The following is a 19,139-nucleotide window of genomic DNA, read 5'->3' as shown; positions in this document are numbered from 1 at the left end:
CTCCTCTGAGATGGGTCTATAGGGAAATAAACATCATCTGCTTTAGTGACTTACATATGATGCAGGGCACCCAAGGTATGTATAGTATTGTAACAGTGATACCCTCTATAGTAGCCTTGTGCAGTAGTTTGCACAATAATATTGTACGGCAGGTAAGGCTGCTGTAAGTTTTACATCTTTGTCTTGGAAAGCAGTAGAAGTAATTTTCTTTTATTCCTTTTTGTCTTTTTGTGTCTTAGATTTTACAAGAACAAGTGAGACAAAGTGGAACAGAATAGAATATGTTGCTATTTTCACATGTGCCGGTTCTTTGATTTTTTCAGTCTTATGAAAAATGTTGTATAGTTATATTTGGTATGTTTTGTTTATAAAAAGCATTAAAATATTGTATTGCATTACAAGGAATTTTTTTTTAGATATAAAACTTAATATACATTGGCAGCTGGCTCACGTTTCGCTATGTTGAGAATGTTCCAGGTAAAACCCCCTCAAAGGACAAGAGGGCACTGCCTCCGCCTGGAGAAAAAAAGGTTCAATCTCCGGAGGCGACAAGTCTTCTTTACCATGAGAACTGTGAATCTGTGGAACAGTCTACCACAGGATCTGGTCACAGCAAAAACAGTAGAGGGCTTCAAAACAGGGCTAGACAAGTTCTTAGACCAAAATAATATAGATGCATATGTATAGAACATATCACCCCTCCCCCTTCCCTGTATCCATCCCCTCCTTGGTTGAACTTCATGGACATGTGTCTTTTTTCAACCGTATTAACTATGTAACTATGTACACTATAGTAAATGTAGATGATCTTTTCAAAATCCCAAGTACAGGTAGAGGAAAGTATTTGTGTGGATTTCACTACATAATGAAGATTTTCCAGTGTGTAAAAGGAATCTATAAAGGGAAACGGAGAAACAGATTTACAGAAGAAAAGCACAGCTGTGATCTGGGTCACTTCACCCGCCACCACTTACCAGACGCTTACCAGACGAGTCAGCTGGTAATAGATTTACTTTAGTTTTGCAGAATTGTGTATTTTCACTACAAGTTTATCTTTGCATTGGCAAAATCTGTAATGGAAAAGTGCTGCCATCTTTCATCCTAACCTTATACAATAATTTTGTTTTGTTAAATAGAGTGTTTTATATAACAGACTTATAACAGTCATATTACATAATTCAATCAGTGGCAGCAATGAGAACACTAAAATCTCTTCAAGTATAAATGTCACTTAGGCCAGGTTCACACAACAAAAACATAAGGGCAAAATACGGCTGCATTTGGATAAATATGGCCGGAAATAGTGATCATGTTCTTTATTTCAGGCCGTATTTATCCAAAACAGCCATATTTTACCCTTATTTTTATGTTGTGTGAACAAGGCCTCAAAGTGTAAGTGTTAAAAGACAGATTGGTGGAACCACCAGAGAGAAGCACCCAGCTAAGCACTTCTCTTGCCATATTTTTAGAAGACAGACCCTATAATAAGTGTACAGAGTCAGAATGGAGAGCTGTGCCTATATTAGTGCTTTTCCCCGCTTAGGGTAGGTTCACACTACGGAATCTCTGCAAATAAATTCTAGTGGATTCCGTGGCTCGTACGCGTTGGCGCGCCTATCTACACCATCCTATGGCCGGGCTGATTCCACGTCCCTCCGAAAGAACCGATATGTCTATTCTTTCGGCGGACAGCGGAATCTGCCCGGTCATAGAATGGTGTCTATGGAGCAGGCAGATATGCGTGCCACCGTGAATGGGTACAAGCCACGGAATCCGCCACAATTTATCCACACAGATTCCGGAGTCTGAACCTACCCTGATTCTGGAGATCAGTAGGGATCTCAGCACCAGAACACTACTGACCAATACCTTTTCATGTGTGTCTATAAGGGATGGGGAACCTTCAGCCCTCCAGCTGTTTCCAAACTACAATTCCCATCTGCTTAGTGAAGGCTAAAGCTTCGGCTGCCCAGGCATGATGGGAATTGTAGTTCTGAAACAGCTGGAGGGCCGAAGGTTCCCCATCCCTTGTCTATAACAAAAATAGCCAAAGTTCTTCTAAGTGACACTGCTGTAACTGATGCAGGTCGGATTGTCAGGTCTAGCTGCTTGTGAGGACGCAGCCATTGCGGTCACCAATAAACCTGCCAGCCAGCTTCCCTCGTATCCTGAATGGCAATAATAATAACAATAAGTGGCAATATAACAGTGACATCTGTAGCGGGGGACCCCGGAGTGTCAGGCGGATGGTACAGTCCAGGCTCCTCCCTCTCATTTCCAGCGACCGGAAGTAGTGGCGCCGGAAGCAGCGTGTGAGAGAGAAGCGCAGGACACGTGCGGCGAGGCTGAGCGATCCAGGATGAAGGTAAAGAAGGAGAAACGAGAGGAGGAAGAGGAGACCGAGCTGGCTACAGTGGCGCCCCCGGAGCGGACGTATGAGGAGCTGCTGGAGAACCTGAACCCCATCGCTCAGCCACTGGCAGGGAGGAAGCTCACCAAGAGGATCTACAAGTGCATCAAGAAGGGTAGGTGTGCTGGGAGCTGTGGGCACTAGTGGGGCCCCCTCCCTGGTGTTATCTATGTACTGCTACCTGGCTCTAGTCATATACCTTAAGTATTGCACAGCATCGATGTTTCTATGGATTAAAGCAGATTATATGCTGTGCCAAAAGGGAGCTTCCTATACAGCTGGTAATGTATGGTAGCTGGGGGCCTATCCGCTCCATGTACAGGGCTCCGCTCTACCTACATGAGGCGGCAGATTCACAATCTATGGCCAGCTCAGTACAGTGCTCACCTGTTGTACATTACCACATAGACTCTAAATGGCCGCCTGCGCACAACTGCAACCTGCTCCAGTGCAGTCTTCAGGCATTTGTATACCAGCGGCTGAAGAAGTTGGATCAAGCCCCAGGGAGTCTGGTAAAACATGGATACAGTTTATGACCCCCTTGGATGACATCCAGCTTCACCAGACCGCTGGAAGTCAAGTGCTGAGTATTTGGGTTAGGAGAGCTGACCAGAACAGTTCAACTAATCTAAAAAAAACCTCCCTGTACTTGCATGCCATGATTCCTCAGCTTCCTCCTGTTTTCTGACCTGCTGGAAATGCCTGCATGTAGACTGGCACACTGGGTACCATCAAATATCAGTTAATCTCAGCAATATCACTTTAAAGGGAACCAATCAGCCCGCTTGAGCTGATATAGTTCCCTTAAGCATTGTATAAAGCACCTGGAGCGGCCCCGGCACGTACCGGCCGCAGCAGATGCTTTATAACGGAGAAAATTACTTTTATTCCCCGGCTCGTGACTAGATACGAGCGGGGAGGTAGTCATGGTGGGCGGCTCCCCGCTCGTATCTAGTCACTGCGCTCTGCCTGTCAGCGCGCTCGGCGGGATGATTGATAGGCAGAGAGCCCAGTAACGGACCTCTCTGCCTGTCAATCATCCCCTCTGAGCCCGCTGACAGGCAGAGCGCAGTGACTAGATACAAGCGGGGAGCCGCCCACCATGACTACTTCCCCGCTCGTATCTAGTCACGAGCCAGGGAATAAAAGTCATTTTCTCCGTTACAAAGCATCTGCTGCGGCCGGTACGTGCTCCAGGTGCTTTATACAATGCTTAAGGGAACCATATCAGCTCAAACGGGCTGATTGGTTCCCTTTAACCCATACACCTTTTTACTGCAGAGTCCAGATAAGATGGTGCAAAGCTCCTGCTGCAACCCATTACATGCCGCAGTCAAATTATGACTGCAGTATGTTTTATGTAACTTAACCCCTTAAGGACGGAGCCACTTTTCGTTTTTGTGTTTTGGTTTTTTCCTCCTTGTGTTTAAAAGGCCATAGCACTTGCATTTTTCACCTAGAGACCCACATGAGCCTTTATTTTTTGCGTCACTAATTGTACTTTGCAATGACAGGCTGAATGTTTGCATTAAGGACACTGCCAAACCAGGAAAAAATTCAATGTGTGGTGAAATTGAACAAAAAAACACATTTCTTTTATTTGGGGATATTTGTTACTACGCCAATCGCCCTGGGGTAAAACTGTCTTGTTATGCATGTTCCTCAAGTCGTTATGATTACAACGATATATAACATGTATAACTTTTCTTGTATCTGATGGCCGGTAAAAAATTCAAACCATTGTTAACAAATATATGTTCCTTAAAAATCGCTCCATTCCCAGGCTTATAGTGCTTTTATCCTTTGGTCTATGGGGCTATGTCAGGTGTCATTTTTTGCGCCATGATGTGTTCTTTCTATCGGTACCTTGATTGCACATGTAAGACTTTTTGATCGCTTTTTATTAAATTTTTTCTGCATTTGATGCGACCAAAAATGCGCAATTTTGCATTTTTTAGATCAGGAATGTGATTAATTAATAGTTCGGGCGCTTACGCACGCGGCAATAGCAAACATGTTTGTTTATTTACTTTTATTAAAAACATGGGAAAAGGGGGGTGATTCTGACTTTTATTAGGGGAGGGGGCTTTTTACTAATAATAACACTTTTTTTGTTTTTATTTTTTTACACTTATACTAGAAGCACCCCTTGGGGACTTCTAGTATAAGTGCATTGATCTCTCATTGAGATCTTTGCTGTATAGTTATACAGCAAAGATCAATGAGATCGGCACTCGGATGCTTTCGGCTGCTGCAGCCGAATACAAACGAGTGCCGAGCCGGGATCAGCGCCATTTTGGCGGAGACCACGGCCGGCACCAGTCACGGAGATCGCCACTAGACACCAGGGAAGTGCTGCATCCGGTAATCGGATGCAGCTGTCATCTTTGACAGCTGCATCTGACTACTGTATTAGCGGGCACGGCGATCGGACCGTGCCTGCTAATACCTGCGGTCCCGGGCTACAAGCGGCACCTGGGCCTGGTGGTACAGTAATTTCTTAGCGCCGCATTACCCCTTTAACTAGAAGTCCCCCTAGGTGACTTCGACGAATACTACTACGCTGATCTATGATATACAGTGGTACCTTGGTTTAAGAGCTCACAGTTTTTCAAAATTGTGACTTTGTTTAGGAGTATTGCTTTGTTTAATAGCTCCCTGTACTGGGTGGGAGGGCGAGTGGAGGAGGAGCATGGTCTGCATAGCGGGGTCTACAGCACTGTACTCTGACCATAGACGTCTCCTTCACCTTCCAAATCATAGCAGATCCACTTCAGGCTGGGGCTTACATCAGGGGACAGGACTATGGAGGTAATCTCTCCATAGCTGTAACCCCTCTCACCCCGGACAGAGTGCTGCTATATAGTGCCCACATCTGCCTTGCTCATTTCTTCATGCTCCCTGCAGTCTGTCAGCCCTTATGTTTCCCATCCTCTCCATTACTGTACAGTAACTTATAATATGACATATTCTGCTGTTTCTGAATGTTTGTTTCATGTGTTTTACATGTTATTCAGAATAATAAATCATTATTTTTGGGGTGTGGAACCAATTGTCTGCATTTCTTTGATTTCTTATGGGAAAATTTACTTTGGTTTAAGAGTGGATTTGGATTACAAGCATGGACCCGGAATGAATTATGCTCGTAATACAAGGCACCACTATATCATATCAATGAAAACAAACAAAAATAGTGTGTGGACATAGCCTAAAGCTGGTTTTCGATACAAAAGCACTTAGTCCATCTTAAAGTATGCATACATATACAAAGATATAGCAGATCTCCCCTACACTGCAGTCTATATGTATTATAAGAGCTGAGAAGGGGATGTGGTGTTAATGTAATAATACTGGGTTCTAGTTACGAACACAAAACCTATATAGAAACAACTGAACCTCCAAAACTTGTAAACATATCAAAGAATACTTTATTAGATAAAAAGCACATACATTTAAAATTCGTACAACACAGTGAACTGCGACTGAGAAAATACGTTAAAAACCAACAGGGAAAACATACAAATGAGGGGTGCTACCGTCAGGCAATGTTTAGAGACTTGATCAGGAACCCAGTACAATTCATAGGTATATTACCATAAACTCACCCTGAATCAACTCTATCAACACAAAAAATTATACAAAAATGAGTTGTCTTACCCAAATGGATATGATGTACCAGCCGGACAGTTGCCCCCATCTTAAAGTATGGGTGCCTATAGTGTGTGCATGTTCTGGAACAATTTCCAGCACATAGAAATATTACCACAGACTATATGTGCCTCCCTTTTCCCGGTGGTGGGAGGTAACATTTCTGACACCTTATATAGCAGTGCATCTTCTTTAAAGGACAACTCCCGCGGGACCCCCCAAAAAAAAAAACAGACACACACAGACACCATACTCACCATCTCTCCGGTGACGATCGCCACTCGATTCGCCCGCCGTCCGCCTCTCCGTCGCCGCCGTCCGCCATCCAGCGATGTCTCCAACTTCCGGGTCCAGGGGATGGAAAAGGCTGCCAGTGCGCTTGCGCACCGGCAGCCTTTTCATTGGCTGGAGCGCATCACATGGCTTCCAGCAAGCTCAGCCAATCAGGGCTGAGCAAGCTGGAAGCCATGTGATGCGCTCCAGCCAATGAAAAGGCTGCTGGTGCGCATGTGCACCAGCAGCCTTTTCATCCCCATTCACTTTGCATGAAGACGCCGAGGAGGAAGAAGACCCGGACCGCCCCTCGGCTCTGACGTCGTCGTCACCAGATGCCGCCCCGGAGAAGAGGACCGTGACGATCGTAATAGGTAATGTATACATTCTTTAACTTCCGGGGTGGGGGGTCGGGGGTCCGAAAGTGGGGGAAGGGGGCCAGACCGGGTATTTAACCACATTACAAAGTTATATAACTTTGTAATGTGTGTTAAATGAGCAAAAAAAAATTTTTGTGGGAGTTGTCCTTTAAGCCCAACTTGTGCTTCTTAATACAATATTCTGAACTGATGTTTATATGTTGCTGGTTACTTGTCTTTTACTAACTTGCTGCTTTCCTGTTTAGCTTCCAAAAATAAGAATATCCGGAGAGGAGTGAAGGAGGTTCAGAAGTTTATCAATAAAGGAGAGAAGGGGTGAGTGAATTTATTTATATCTCAGGATACAGCTACTATCGTTAATGGTAAAGACATGTAGTGAATGTAGTGGCAGTCACCTAGGCCTGCATAGGCGGTGTATAAAAAGGAGGGGGGGTGAGTTGCACATTTTTGAGCAAGCTCCTGTTTGAGCAAATTACAATGACAAAGAATTACAATCAGTTTACTACACCACATCTTTACAAAAAAAAAAGCTCCCTTATATAACCATGGAGTCTACAGAACCATGTCAGCTAATGGAGTATCTTACAGCCTTGTGACCTTCTTATCACAAGGCCTTGACATAAATTGTAGCTTTCATTTTATTTAACCCTTTCACTCGCCAGCCAATTTTTACCTCAGTGTTCACTTTTTCCTCCTCGCATTCTTTTTTTCCTCTATAGAGCCACATGAGGGCTTGTTCTTTGCAGGACCAATTGTCCTTTCTAATACCACATCCCAGGTTGTTGTGCAGCAATTCTTAATTTTTTTTTCCCCCTTCTCTCATGTAGCATTGTTATACTGGCTGGTGACACACTTCCTATTGAAGTTTATTGCCATGTTCCTGTCATGTGTGAAGAGCGCAACATACCATATGCATATGTGCCTTCTAAATCAGTGAGTATAATATATATGGTTGTATATATAGTTAAAACCCGTTCCAGCTTAAAGTTATTTGTATGGACGTTTATGTAATATTTGCCAGTTAGAATTTAAAATGTCCTAAACATTTCCCATTTTACCTCCCTTGTTTTGTTACAGACAGCAACACTCTAATGATTGAGCAGGGTATCAGTTTTATTTGTTAGCAGGCCCGTGTATGCAGCCACATTGGTTCTCCATTTTTAATGGAGCCAGAATAAAGCACCAGTAGATGTTCTAAAGGCTTCTGTTATACCCTTTATGCTTTCATACATCGTAGCATGCACCAATGTGTGCAGTATTTACAAGACTTTTCTCCCCTAGAAACAGGAGTTTGTGGTGCAGCTCACATTGGAGCGCTGTATGTTGGCACCCTGTGTTGCTGAACAGAGTTCACGCCACATGTGCTGCATTCAAATGACCAGGAATTGTTGACAGCTGATTGCCTAGGTTACCATCCACAATCACCCAGCATCAGCTGCGTCTCCACGCACTGTTTGCAGAATGGGCAGGAGAGCAACTCTGGACTTGCACTTTTTAATTTTAAAAGTTAAAAAAAATAATCTTAGTTTTAGGCCATATTGCCCAGCTCTACTTACATGGTAAGGCAAACACAGGTCTTGAAAGTTGTGAGGAATTGATACACAGCATGAATTGGAAAATAATGCAGTGATGATATTGAGGGTACAGTTTGTCACTAAAATGATCTATAGAAAAGTAAGAATTAAACGTTTATGGTCAGTATCATGCTTTCAGTCTACTGCTGGAAATTATGTTAAACAAGAGTGTAAGTAGGAATATGATACTAATGTTTCTTTCTTTTCCCTAGGATTTGGGTGCTGCTGCTGGCTCCAAACGTCCAACCTGTGTAATAATGATTAAATCTAATGCGGACTATGAAGATGCATATAATGACTGTTTTGAGGAGGTGCAGGGACTTCCATTACCTTTTTGAGGGTGTTCAAATTACACACAGTGAGACTGCAGAGTTATTCTTTTGGGGAGGCCACCTACATCTAGACCAGATTTTCCATAATGGATTTTCAGTTCCCTTTCATTTTGAATTTTGACTACATTTTACTTCATTTTGGGTTATCAACTAAGATGCCTCACTGTATTTTGGACTTCTGTTTCTTTGTGGAGCAACGACTTTTTTTTTTTTTTTTCTTACTCATTTATGGTATATTAATACTTTTTTTATTTTAAGAATATTTTCTCTTAAATGAGACAACTGTGTACATTGATGGTGATTTATGATCTGTCCATCTTTCAATATAACATTTATTAAAAAAAAAAAACTTGACTGAGGATCCTTCCTATTCTCAAATATTATATTGTAGATGCGCTGTGTATATGGAAAGTCATTACACATTCCCCTATGTGTGTTCTTGCAGAAAGGGATTTTTTTTATGTTCAAGATTGTGGCCAAAATCTGATTTATGTTAAATATATGTTTGAGGTATCATGGTTACAAAGAAAACTTTGCTCTCAGAAATTGTTGCTCTCAGTTGTAAAAATGTGAAAAAAGCAGAATGCCATTAAAATAAATGGTGTTTTTGATAAAAAAAAAAAAGGCTTAGGCTGTTCATAATAAAGTCCATAGAGCCACTTCTATGTAAACAGTTGATCTGTTTTAGGCTATTTTCCTAGTTAAAATTAACAAAGAAAATATATCAAACAAACAGGGAATCCTTGTACCTGAGTTGATAATGTAAATATAAAATAAAAAAGATACAAAAAATTGTCTTGTAGTTGTGCACTATAAAGTTATGTTGGTATTTTCCCAGCTGTCAACCCTAATTTACTTCCTGCCCTGACTTCTCTTACTGTGTATCATATAACCTAATGGCCCTGTATGTTTTTAATAGAATGCAGATTTTGGTGGGCTGTTTTTCATCATAATCCAGAAGACAAACTGTGCTTGCTCTATCCAAAATACAGAATAATTTTTGGCAAATTAAAAGCATTTATATAACATACAGTGACAAAGAGAAGAACCTGCATGAGTGTACGTAAATGGGGCTAACAGCTGAGACCATTTGACCACAAGCATAGTAATGGAATTAAAAAAAGAAAAAAGCATATTTTTGGAGTAAGCAGAAGTTGCAGAGATTGCCTTGTTCCTGAATCAGTGGCTGTAGGGGAAGCCTGGCATCAGCATTCCCCTACTTCCTACAGTCCATCTTGGTGTCTCTGTTACTAGTGACAGACTCAGCCTAACAGCAAGTAACTGCAAATTTAATGGACATTTTACCCCTAGTAGCTGAAATTTTGGTGCAGCACAGCAACATCTTTTTGGCTTTTTTGGCATTTTTTGGCACTTTATGTTTCAAACTGCTGAAAGTTCTAGATGGTTTTTAGGTCAGGGACATGCATGATACATTTTATGTAGAATTGAGTGAATTTACAGTAAAAACAAAGCGAATTGCTTTGTTAGCTCTGTAATCAGCCGGCTGCCTTTGAAGTCAGTGCTGCTCTGTCCCGGGTGCTTGGAAATGCTGGATCCAGTCCTGGGAGAGGTTTCCCAGGACTGGATCCAGCTTTTCCAGGCACCAAGGGTGGAGCAGCACTGAGCGGCATCAAAAGCAGTCGGCTGATAAGCAAATTGCAGAGCTAACGAAGCATTCGCTTGGTTTGTACTGTAAATTCGCTCATCTCTTGTGATCTTTTATGCATCCAGCGGTGCTTTCATCATGTAGAAAAATGCTTTCTTTTATAGTACAAAGACTCAGGGGCTTTCCTAAGCCCCTGATCTGTAACACCTTCTTAAAGGAGGGGCACCCTCAGCTGGTCTGAGCATGTGACAGAGATTTGTAATTTAGTTCTATTAAAAAATCTCAAATCTTTTGAGTACTTATCAGCTGCTGTTTGTCCTGCAGGAAGTGGTGTATTCTTTCCAGTCTGACACAGTGCTCTCTGTTGCCACCTCTGTCCGTGTCAGGCACTGTTCAGAGCTGTAGCCAATCCCCATAGAATATAGGGCAGCACGGTGGCTTAGTGGTAAACTACCCATGTAAAAGAAATCTGTCATCTGGCGAGACAACAGGAGTTGTACTACAATTTTAATGACTTCTAGTGTACTGGAACCATAATTTGCATCGTACCTGATGGTATATTTGTTTTAAAGGGAATCTGTCAGCTGTAATTCACATTCCAAACTGCTGACACTGCTATCTAGCTGTATTGCAAGGAGACATGTACTTTTATGGTGTAGAACAATGCTTTCATTCTGAGGCACAAGGAGTCAGAGGCTTTTCCAAGCTTATGACCTGCTGCTAGCTGGAAGCTTCCTCTTTTCCTCCCACTCTGCTTCCTTTACACTTGGAAGCTAAAGCCCCTATTACACAGGGCGACATTGAGAGGAGCAAACGAGTGCTGGCAGCACTCGCTTGCTCCTCTTTCCCCCTCGCTGCTGCAGCTATTGAGCGCGTTGTCAGCGAGCGGGTGAGTACAAGGGGGCCGCTGGGGGTGGGGCTGCCTGGGTGATGGCTAGATTATCCAGGCAGCCCATAGCAGAGGTCTGCTGCCGCCCCTCCTATTCCACATGGCAACGGCAGCAAATCGCTGCTATATTAGTCGTTTGTGTCTTAACATGTTAATACAAACAACTGCAACGATCAGCTGACATTTTTCATGTCAGCTGATCGTTGCCTTCTATTACAAAACGTCAGTAACGGCCGAAAAGCCTCTTTGTATCAGAGAATAAAAACACTTTTTGTTTTTGGAATCACAGCTGGATTTATGAACACGTTTAGAACATGAACTACAGCTGTCAGATAAATGACACGTCCCTTATGGCCATACAAATTAGTCGTAAAGTCAGTGTATGTTAACAAATCAGTTTCAGGATTTTATTTTTATTTTCCCGTTTTTTGAGCAGCAAAAACATTGTTTTATGACCTGACCTGTTCATTAGTGTTTTAACACCTGTTTAGAGCCCACACTAAAAAGTGAACATAGTTTCTCTCCATCCACTGCTAGTGGTAGCAACTAGAAATGAGCGAATTACAGTATAAACAGCGAATCGGTTTATTAGCTCTGCAATCTGCTTATCAGCCTGCTACTTTTGATGTCCATACCTCTGTGCTGCTTCACCCCGGATTCCTGGAAAAACTGGATCAAGTCCTGGGACATTTCTCCCAGGACTGGATCCAGCACCCAGGGCAGAGGAGCGCAGACTTCAAAGGCAGCCAGCTGATAAGCAAATTGCCATGCTAACAAAGCGATTCGCTAAGTTTGTACTGTAAATTTGCTCATCTCTAGTAGGAACATGTAACTGCATCTTCTATTTATAATGCTACCAGTGGTTGGAACCCCAGCAATATTACATTCCTTACTGATCCTGTGGATAAGTGATAAATGATGCTTGTGACACTACCCTTATAATATACAGTTTACTGATTATCAGGCCTTCCCCCAAAAGTAAGACGTGGCAAAGTTCTTGTTTGAAAGCATGCCTGCCGAACAGAATACCCAGGCACGCAGCTGTGATTTTTTTTAAGCTCGCCACCATTGTCCCCTACCTTCACTGCCCATTGCAGAGCAGCTGCATTAATTAGGACAGAGACAGTTAATTGATGCAAGGTGGACTAAGGCTCCATTTACACAGAAAGATTATCTGCCAAAGATTTGACGACAAAGCCAGGAATGGATTTGAAAAGAGGAGAAATCTCAGGCTTTCCTTTGTGACCTGTTCTGTTTATAGTCCGTTCCTGGTTTTGGCTTCAAATCTTTGGCAAATAATCTGTCAGATAATCTTTCTGTGTAAATGGACCCTAAAAATAGACTGATCACTTTGTCAGCAGTAGAGATGATCGAATAGCAGAAAATCTTAGGTTTCTATAAAACTCGAACCTTCCGCATTTGATACACGATGCCTTCCCGGTCTGTGGGGGAAGAAAGAGACAGCCCAGATACCGCCTAGATTTCCGGGATTCAGCCTAGGTAATAGGCTCTATCCCAGAATTCCAGGTGGTACCTGAGCTGTCTCCTCCTTCCCCACAGAACGGGAAGGCATCGTGTATCAAATGTGGAAGGTTCGAGTTTTATAGAAACCTAAGATTTTCCGCTGTTCAATCTTCTCTAGTAAGCAGGACAAGAATCACCTGCTGCCAACCCTGATTTTTTTTTTTTTTTCCTTCTGCGGCTGTTACTTTTAAATGTGCAATCTTGAATATAAAGAAATAAGGGAGCTCACACTAATACAAAGAACAATGGGTGCAGCTAAGTGTCAAATACAAACCATGTACGAAAGAAGAAAGCTAGACACCATATAATAAAGCGCACACCACTATGTACAAAAAATAAATTACAATCTTTATTAGGACATAATTCAAAAACAGGACACCACAACAAACAACAATTAAAATCAATTAAAAAACCACTTAGTTGTATGAGAAACTAATTAAAGGGATCTAGTACCTCCTTTCCACCAGGAAATCAGGCAATACGGTCATTGTTCCACATGATTAAATTATACATAAGCCGAACAACAAGATGGCTTCAACATTAGACCAACACAATCTCCCAAATCAAAAATGAATAATCCAAATTCAATAAATATACAAAGTGCTATTGTGCAAGTGCACCAAAGAGAAATAATATCCTTATAAGCATAAAGTGTAAACATTCAGTGGAAAAAGAAGCCAAACCATATGCATTACAAGAATCACTGATAATCATATCATGGGAACTGATGCCGTGGTGTGGACCAAACGCATATCGTTACACACAGTGACTTGTAAATGTGCAGGCAAGGCATCAAGTGGCCCGTTGCCTTCCACCATCCCCGTTGTCCCTAACTACCAGATGTAAAGCTGCAAACAGTCTGCCGTTATTCCATTGCCTGCCACCATACTGTATAATGTCCCTGCTGTGCTGTACAAGTGTGCTCTAGAGAGCTCCCCCATGTGGCCAGAAGCCGCCATACTTTACTCTCTGTTCCTGCTGTACATGTTACATGTGAATTCCTCCTGCATGTAAAAATAAGACCTAGTGCATCTTTGGGAGCAAAAATTAATATAAGACACTGTCTTATTTTGGGGGAAACTTTCCTTGTGTAAACCTGTGTTTTTGTATTCTTTTAGCTTGTTTAGCAACATATTAGAAAAATGTAGATAAATGTTTAGAGTCACCCGAAGTTTAATTTTAGGCCCAAATTTCCCAGCCCTATTTGATGCAATTCCTTGCTAAGTGATGGTTGCCATATGCATTAATCCTTGAGCAGCTGCCTGCTAAATATATGTTGTCAGCTGCAAGCAGAGGTACAGTCATGGGAGGAAGAGGTCATTAGTAACATTACTAATCTACTATCTGAAACTATTACAGATGAGAGGTTTTAGATGCAAGGAAAGCTTTTAGTTTTAGTAATTTTCTCATATCTTATAAACTCTGAAGACCCAACCAATATGTAAAATATTGTAGATATATTTTTGTTGCTTCATTACTACTGTGTTGGGGTACTCTTAGAGGTGCGAACCAATATAGTCCCTACTATCAGCATATACCCTTAGTGTTGTGAACTATCTTTGACATTCTGCACCATTAACAAAAATCCTGACCCATAATTAGACATGCTAATCTGTTTTTTGTGACTCTTGGCAAAATTGTTGTCTTGTTTTTATAGTCTGTCTTTACTAGTCCCAGTTGGCCAAGGTATATGTGGGCATACCTCTTTTATAGATTGATAATGTATAACTATCACATAGAGGGTTGACAGTTTTACAGTACACATACTAACAGTTATTTAACAGGTTCCCTACCTGGTGTGATGAGTGCCCACAGTGTAGGATGTCATAGAAAAATGTTCTACAATAATAATAGTCGAATATACTGATTGCAAAGTAAGGGTAAAGAGCTAGAGTAGTTTTATCATGTGAAAAAAACAGCTCCCAGAATGACCTAAGCAGTGGTAGGAGCTGTCTCACCCATTATTGCTAAAACGTACAAGGAATTACAGCTTTGATGGGACACAGTCAGAAAAGAATAGACAATGATATCAGTGAGTCACAGGTCACATCTTCTCTATAGAAAAAAAGGAAAAATTGGCCGCACATCTATGACTCTTTTCACGTTGCAGTTTCACGCTGCTTGTGGCTTAAAGGATAAGTCCGGCAAAAAATTTTTATTAAAGTATTGTCTTGCCCTCCAAAAGTTATACAAATCACCAATATACAATTATTAAGGAAAATGCTTATAAAGTGCTTTTTTTCCCTGCACTTACTACAGCATCAAGGCTTCACTTCCAGGATAAAATGGTGATGTCACGACCCGACTCCCAGAGCTGTGCGGCTATGGTTGCTGGAGAAGATGATGGCAGGGGGACACTGAGAGACACAGGGCACTGGAGGGACACTGAGCATCTCTGCCATCATCCTCTCTAGCAGCCACAGTCCGCACAGCTCTGGGAGTCGGGTCGTGACATCACCATTTTATCCAGGAAGTGAAGCCTTGATGCAGTAGAAAGTGCAGGGAAAAAAGCACTTTATCAGCATTTCCTGTAATAAGTGTATATTGGTGATTTGTATAACTTTTGGGGGGGCAATACAATACTTTAATAAAAATTTTCACCGGACTTCTCCTTTAAGTACAGACAAAAAAAAGAGAAGGTGGAACAGCAACTCACAGGTGCAAGAGCTTACCGTATATACTCCTCCCAGCATACACACGATGAACACCTGCCCTGTAGATATTAAAAAATGAGGATCTTAGCAAACTATTTGATCAGAGTGTACCATGTCACCAACGTTAAGGTGTCCTCAGAGACATGGTCCCTACTCTAGCATTTTCACACTAGCAATCTCCTCTCCTGGGCTGAATAAGTCTACAACTGGCCAGATAGGAGCCATATGATCTCTTTTTATAGCACCCTTGGGACATGGGTGGAGTGCAAGCAGCGTGCAACCTGCAGTGTGAACAGTGATAGATGTGCTGCCAATTTTCTCTATTTTTCAGTTGAGTGTGTGTGTGGGTGGGTGGAGTACCTCCTGTTGGCTTGCACTCCACCCATGTCCCATTGGTGCTATAAAAAGAGATAATTTGGCTCCTATCTGCCCAGTTGTAGGCTTATTCAGCCCAGGAGAGGCCATTGCTAGTGTGAAAAGGGACCATGTCTCTGAGGACACCTTTAATGGTGACATAGTACACTCTGTTTGATTAAATAGTTTGCTAAGATCCTCAATTTTTAATATCTACAGAGCAGGTGTTTATCGTGTGTACACTTGGAGGAATATATGCAGTAAGCCCTTGCACCTGTGGGTTGCTGTTGCACCTTCTGTTTTTTTGTCTACATCTTCTCTATGGTAATTCCTGCATATTCCTTTTGCAGAGTTTAGTGCCCAGACATCATTGGCTACTCCGTTTGTGAGAAGATCCTTCTTTGCTATGTAAAGGCAAAAATGAACCTAACCTACTCCTGAAATTCACTATACACTGTGCCTACTGAAATGATAATTTACTCAATGAATTGTGTACTGCGTACCCATACAGTATATAGCCCCCTCTGTGTCCTCATATAGCAATAGGCATTTGTGCACCCCTTCATATAGTATTAGGCCTCTATAAAGCCCCCATATAGCAGCCCCTGTTAGAAATAGGTTGTTCTGTGCAGCCCTTATAAAAATAAAAACTCACCTCAGCTCCACTGATGCTCCTCTCCTGACACAGACAGCATGTTACAGAATGTCCCAGCAGCCTGTCACTCATTCAAGAGCGCATGCTTGATTCCCTGGATGGCCCTGCAGCAGAAATCCTCCAGCCTAAGGGCGGGTTCACACTACAGGATTCTCGCGGACAATGTCCGCGGAATTCCGTCAGCTGTCCGCCCGCACGGGCACGTGCTTTTCCGCCGGCTCCATAGACACCATTCTATGGGCCGGCGTATTCCGCGATCCGCTAAAAGAAGTGACATGACACTTCTTTCAGCGTATAGCGGAATACGCCGGCCCATAGAATGGTGTCTATGGGGCTGGCGGAAAGGCGCCCAGATGTGCGGGCGGACAGCTGACGGAATTCCGCGGACATTGAACCCGCCCTAATGCTGGTAACTGGCTGAATCCCAGGGGGGCCCTAGCAAATGTAAGCTTCCCCCTGCCTCTTCTGGGGCCAGCCTAAGTAGGGGAGACCAGCAGGCATGGTCCCTGATAAACAATCTGATGATGGGAGCTAGCCAACCTGACTATCCTAGCTGACTGCAGAGGATCACTGGGGGAGAACTATTTCCTGGAGTTGTTCCCTTTTACCCTTTAGATGAATTCCCAGCAAGCAGAGGGGTGATGTTTGTCTGCGCATGGGACTGCTGTTACTATGAGGGTCACACATAGTATTTCTGGCCATTTTGCTTTGAGCTGACAGACAAAGGACCTTTATACTGGACAAGGGAACCATTCTCCTGCTATGGTGTCTATGATTGGACTCATATCTATCATTTTCAACAGCCTGTGGATGAGAATAGGTAAAATGTCATCCATTTGCTGCTACCGTAATATCCTGTTGATTGTTCACTTGCAAAGTCCAGGTGGAAAATTTGCAGTAAATGTCCTATGTGAATATACCTATAGACTGTAGCAGCTAAACTCAATAACTTTGTAGACACCAAGAAAATTGTACTGCTGAGTGGTATTGGAAAATAAAAACATACTCCCCCTGCTTTTACTTGCCAGCAGGAAGAAGGGCATGGCCACATTTACAGTTACCATTCCAAGAAACCATGCTTGCTCTCTCCAGATTGTTATGGTGGCTCCCTCTGCTGGCCAATAATGGGAAATCTGGTTAGCTCATCTCTACATTTGATCACTTGCAGGTTGCATTTTTCTGTTTTTGTATGTCATCATGTCAAAAGCTATTGATCACAGTGGGTCTCACTGCTGAGATCCACTGTGATAGGCTGAATCCCGGAATTCCAGGCGGTAATCGGGCTGTCTTCTCCTTCCCCACAGACTGGGAAGGCATCGGGATCATCTCTAGTCAAAAGTTTTTTTTTTATGACAGTGAAGTAAATAACTTCTGTATAAAATCTCCTTTTTAATATGATATACAAGACATGTCTAGAATAAAGAAAAAAATGCATTCAGGAATAATTAAATTATAGACTTTTATGTATAGATCAAAGCAAGCAGCAGCCTCTGATCTTGTATCAAGGGTTTAAATATCACGTAGGACTGCACGAGATTAAACTTATGACACCTCTCGCAGAAAAATAAAACTGTAGTTAAATGCCAGCAATCTATAATTCTTTTTGGGCATGTGATGAAACAGTTCCGGTGTGTGTGTTTTTGTGTAGGATTCAGATACAGCTAGGCTTGGTTTCTGCTTGGCCTGCCAAGTTTTGTAGACACCCACTGTGATTTACTGTCTCAGATCTCATCTCTGTGCAGCTGCTGGTGACAAGTGGGTACTTGCTCTAGCACTCTATGTCATTCACATAGTGATATGAAATGAAACTAGACAGCTTGTTATTTTAAAGAGAACATCACAAATGAGTAAATTCTGCAGCAATTCAAGAGGACAAAAGTTCAGTGAATCAGGAGAACACGTCATACAGTGTATTGTGATTGTTGCCAATTCTTGTCTGCTTATAACTTGTCAGCATCAGAGAGAGAATTTTACAAAGATGCCTTTTTCCTTTCAATGCAAATATCATCATTCATATGACTGTGTCCTTATAGAGCTATCCTCGGGTGCAGGTGTGTAGATACTGACTTCTTTTTATACCATTACTACCCACGTCGTCATTGAGTTCCCATTCACACATTTGCGATCCTAACAACACCCCAGTTTCTTCACCAACAATGTTGCCAGGATTATGCCGTAGGCCTTGGTTATTGGCTGCATGTGGGGACTGCAATGTAGGGGTGCTGCCTTAGGGTCCATTTACACAAAAAGATTATCTGACAGATTATCTGCTAAAGATTTGAAGCCAAAGCCAGAAACAGACTATGAGCAGAGATCAGGTCATAAAGGAAATCCTGAGATTTCTCCTATTTTCAAATCCATTTCTGGCTTTGGCTTTAACCCCTTAAGGACAGAGCCTGAAATGGCCTTAAGGACCGGAGCAAATTTTATGAATTTGACCAGTGTCACTTTATTCATTAATAACTTCGGGATGCTTTTACCTATCCGGCTGATTCTGAGATTGTTTTCTCGTGACATATTGTACTTCACATTTCTTGTAAATTGGAGTCGATACTTATAACGAATCTTTATGAAAAAACCCAAAATAGCGTGAAAAATTGTGAAAAAATGCATTTTTCCAACTTTAAAACTTTTCTGCTTATACAGAAAATGGTTATACCACATAAATTATATATTAAATAGCATTAGCAACATGTCTACTTTATGTTGGCGGCATTTATTAAACTATATTTCATTTTTTTTAGACAATAGGAAGCTTAAAACATTAGCAGCAAATTTCCAAATTTTCAGTAAAATTTCAAAATCAGATATTTTTAGGGAACTGTTCAGGTTTAAAGTGT

General features: G+C 42.1%; 2 protein-coding genes across 3 annotated transcripts in view; both read left to right on the top strand.

Annotated features, from left to right (window-relative positions):
• Positions 1-363, top strand: part of BRD8 (bromodomain containing 8) — a 54,886-nt gene extending 54,523 nt beyond the window's left edge. For both annotated transcript variants that reach the window (XM_069972849.1, XM_069972841.1), the window contains one exon: positions 240-363. In XM_069972849.1, coding sequence (XP_069828950.1) covers positions 240-278 — 39 coding nt within the window. In that variant the 3' untranslated portion in view covers positions 279-363. The remainder of the gene's footprint in view (positions 1-239) is intronic.
• Positions 364-2,296: 1,933 nt separating this feature from the next.
• Positions 2,297-9,293, top strand: NHP2 (NHP2 ribonucleoprotein). Its single transcript, XM_069955396.1, has 4 exons — positions 2,297-2,525; positions 6,957-7,026; positions 7,539-7,644; positions 8,498-9,293. Exons 1-4 carry the CDS (start codon positions 2,360-2,362, stop codon positions 8,621-8,623), a joined length of 468 nt encoding a protein of 155 aa, XP_069811497.1. The 5' UTR covers positions 2,297-2,359; the 3' UTR covers positions 8,624-9,293.
• The last annotated feature ends 9,846 nt before the right edge of the window (positions 9,294-19,139 follow it).

The sequence above is a fragment of the Dendropsophus ebraccatus genome, chromosome 1, assembly GCF_027789765.1.
Source record: "Dendropsophus ebraccatus isolate aDenEbr1 chromosome 1, aDenEbr1.pat, whole genome shotgun sequence".
Taxonomy (NCBI): domain Eukaryota; kingdom Metazoa; phylum Chordata; class Amphibia; order Anura; family Hylidae; genus Dendropsophus; species Dendropsophus ebraccatus.
The sequence above is the reverse complement of the archived record's forward strand: the minus strand, read 5'-3'. Positions and strand labels throughout refer to the sequence as shown.

What these genes read in the sequence shown, in the direction of transcription:
- NHP2 (XM_069955396.1), top strand. Translation starts at nt 2,360, where the DNA reads ATGAAGGTAAAGAAGGAGAAACGAGAGGAGGAAGAGGAGACCGAGCTG. An exon ending in CTACAAGTGCATCAAGAAGG is followed by an intron (nt 2,526 to 6,956) that starts GTAGGTGTGCTG and finishes TTTCCTGTTTAG; the next exon opens with CTTCCAAAAATAAGAATATC. An exon ending in ATCAATAAAGGAGAGAAGGG is followed by an intron (nt 7,027 to 7,538) that starts GTGAGTGAATTT and finishes TCTCTCATGTAG; the next exon opens with CATTGTTATACTGGCTGGTG.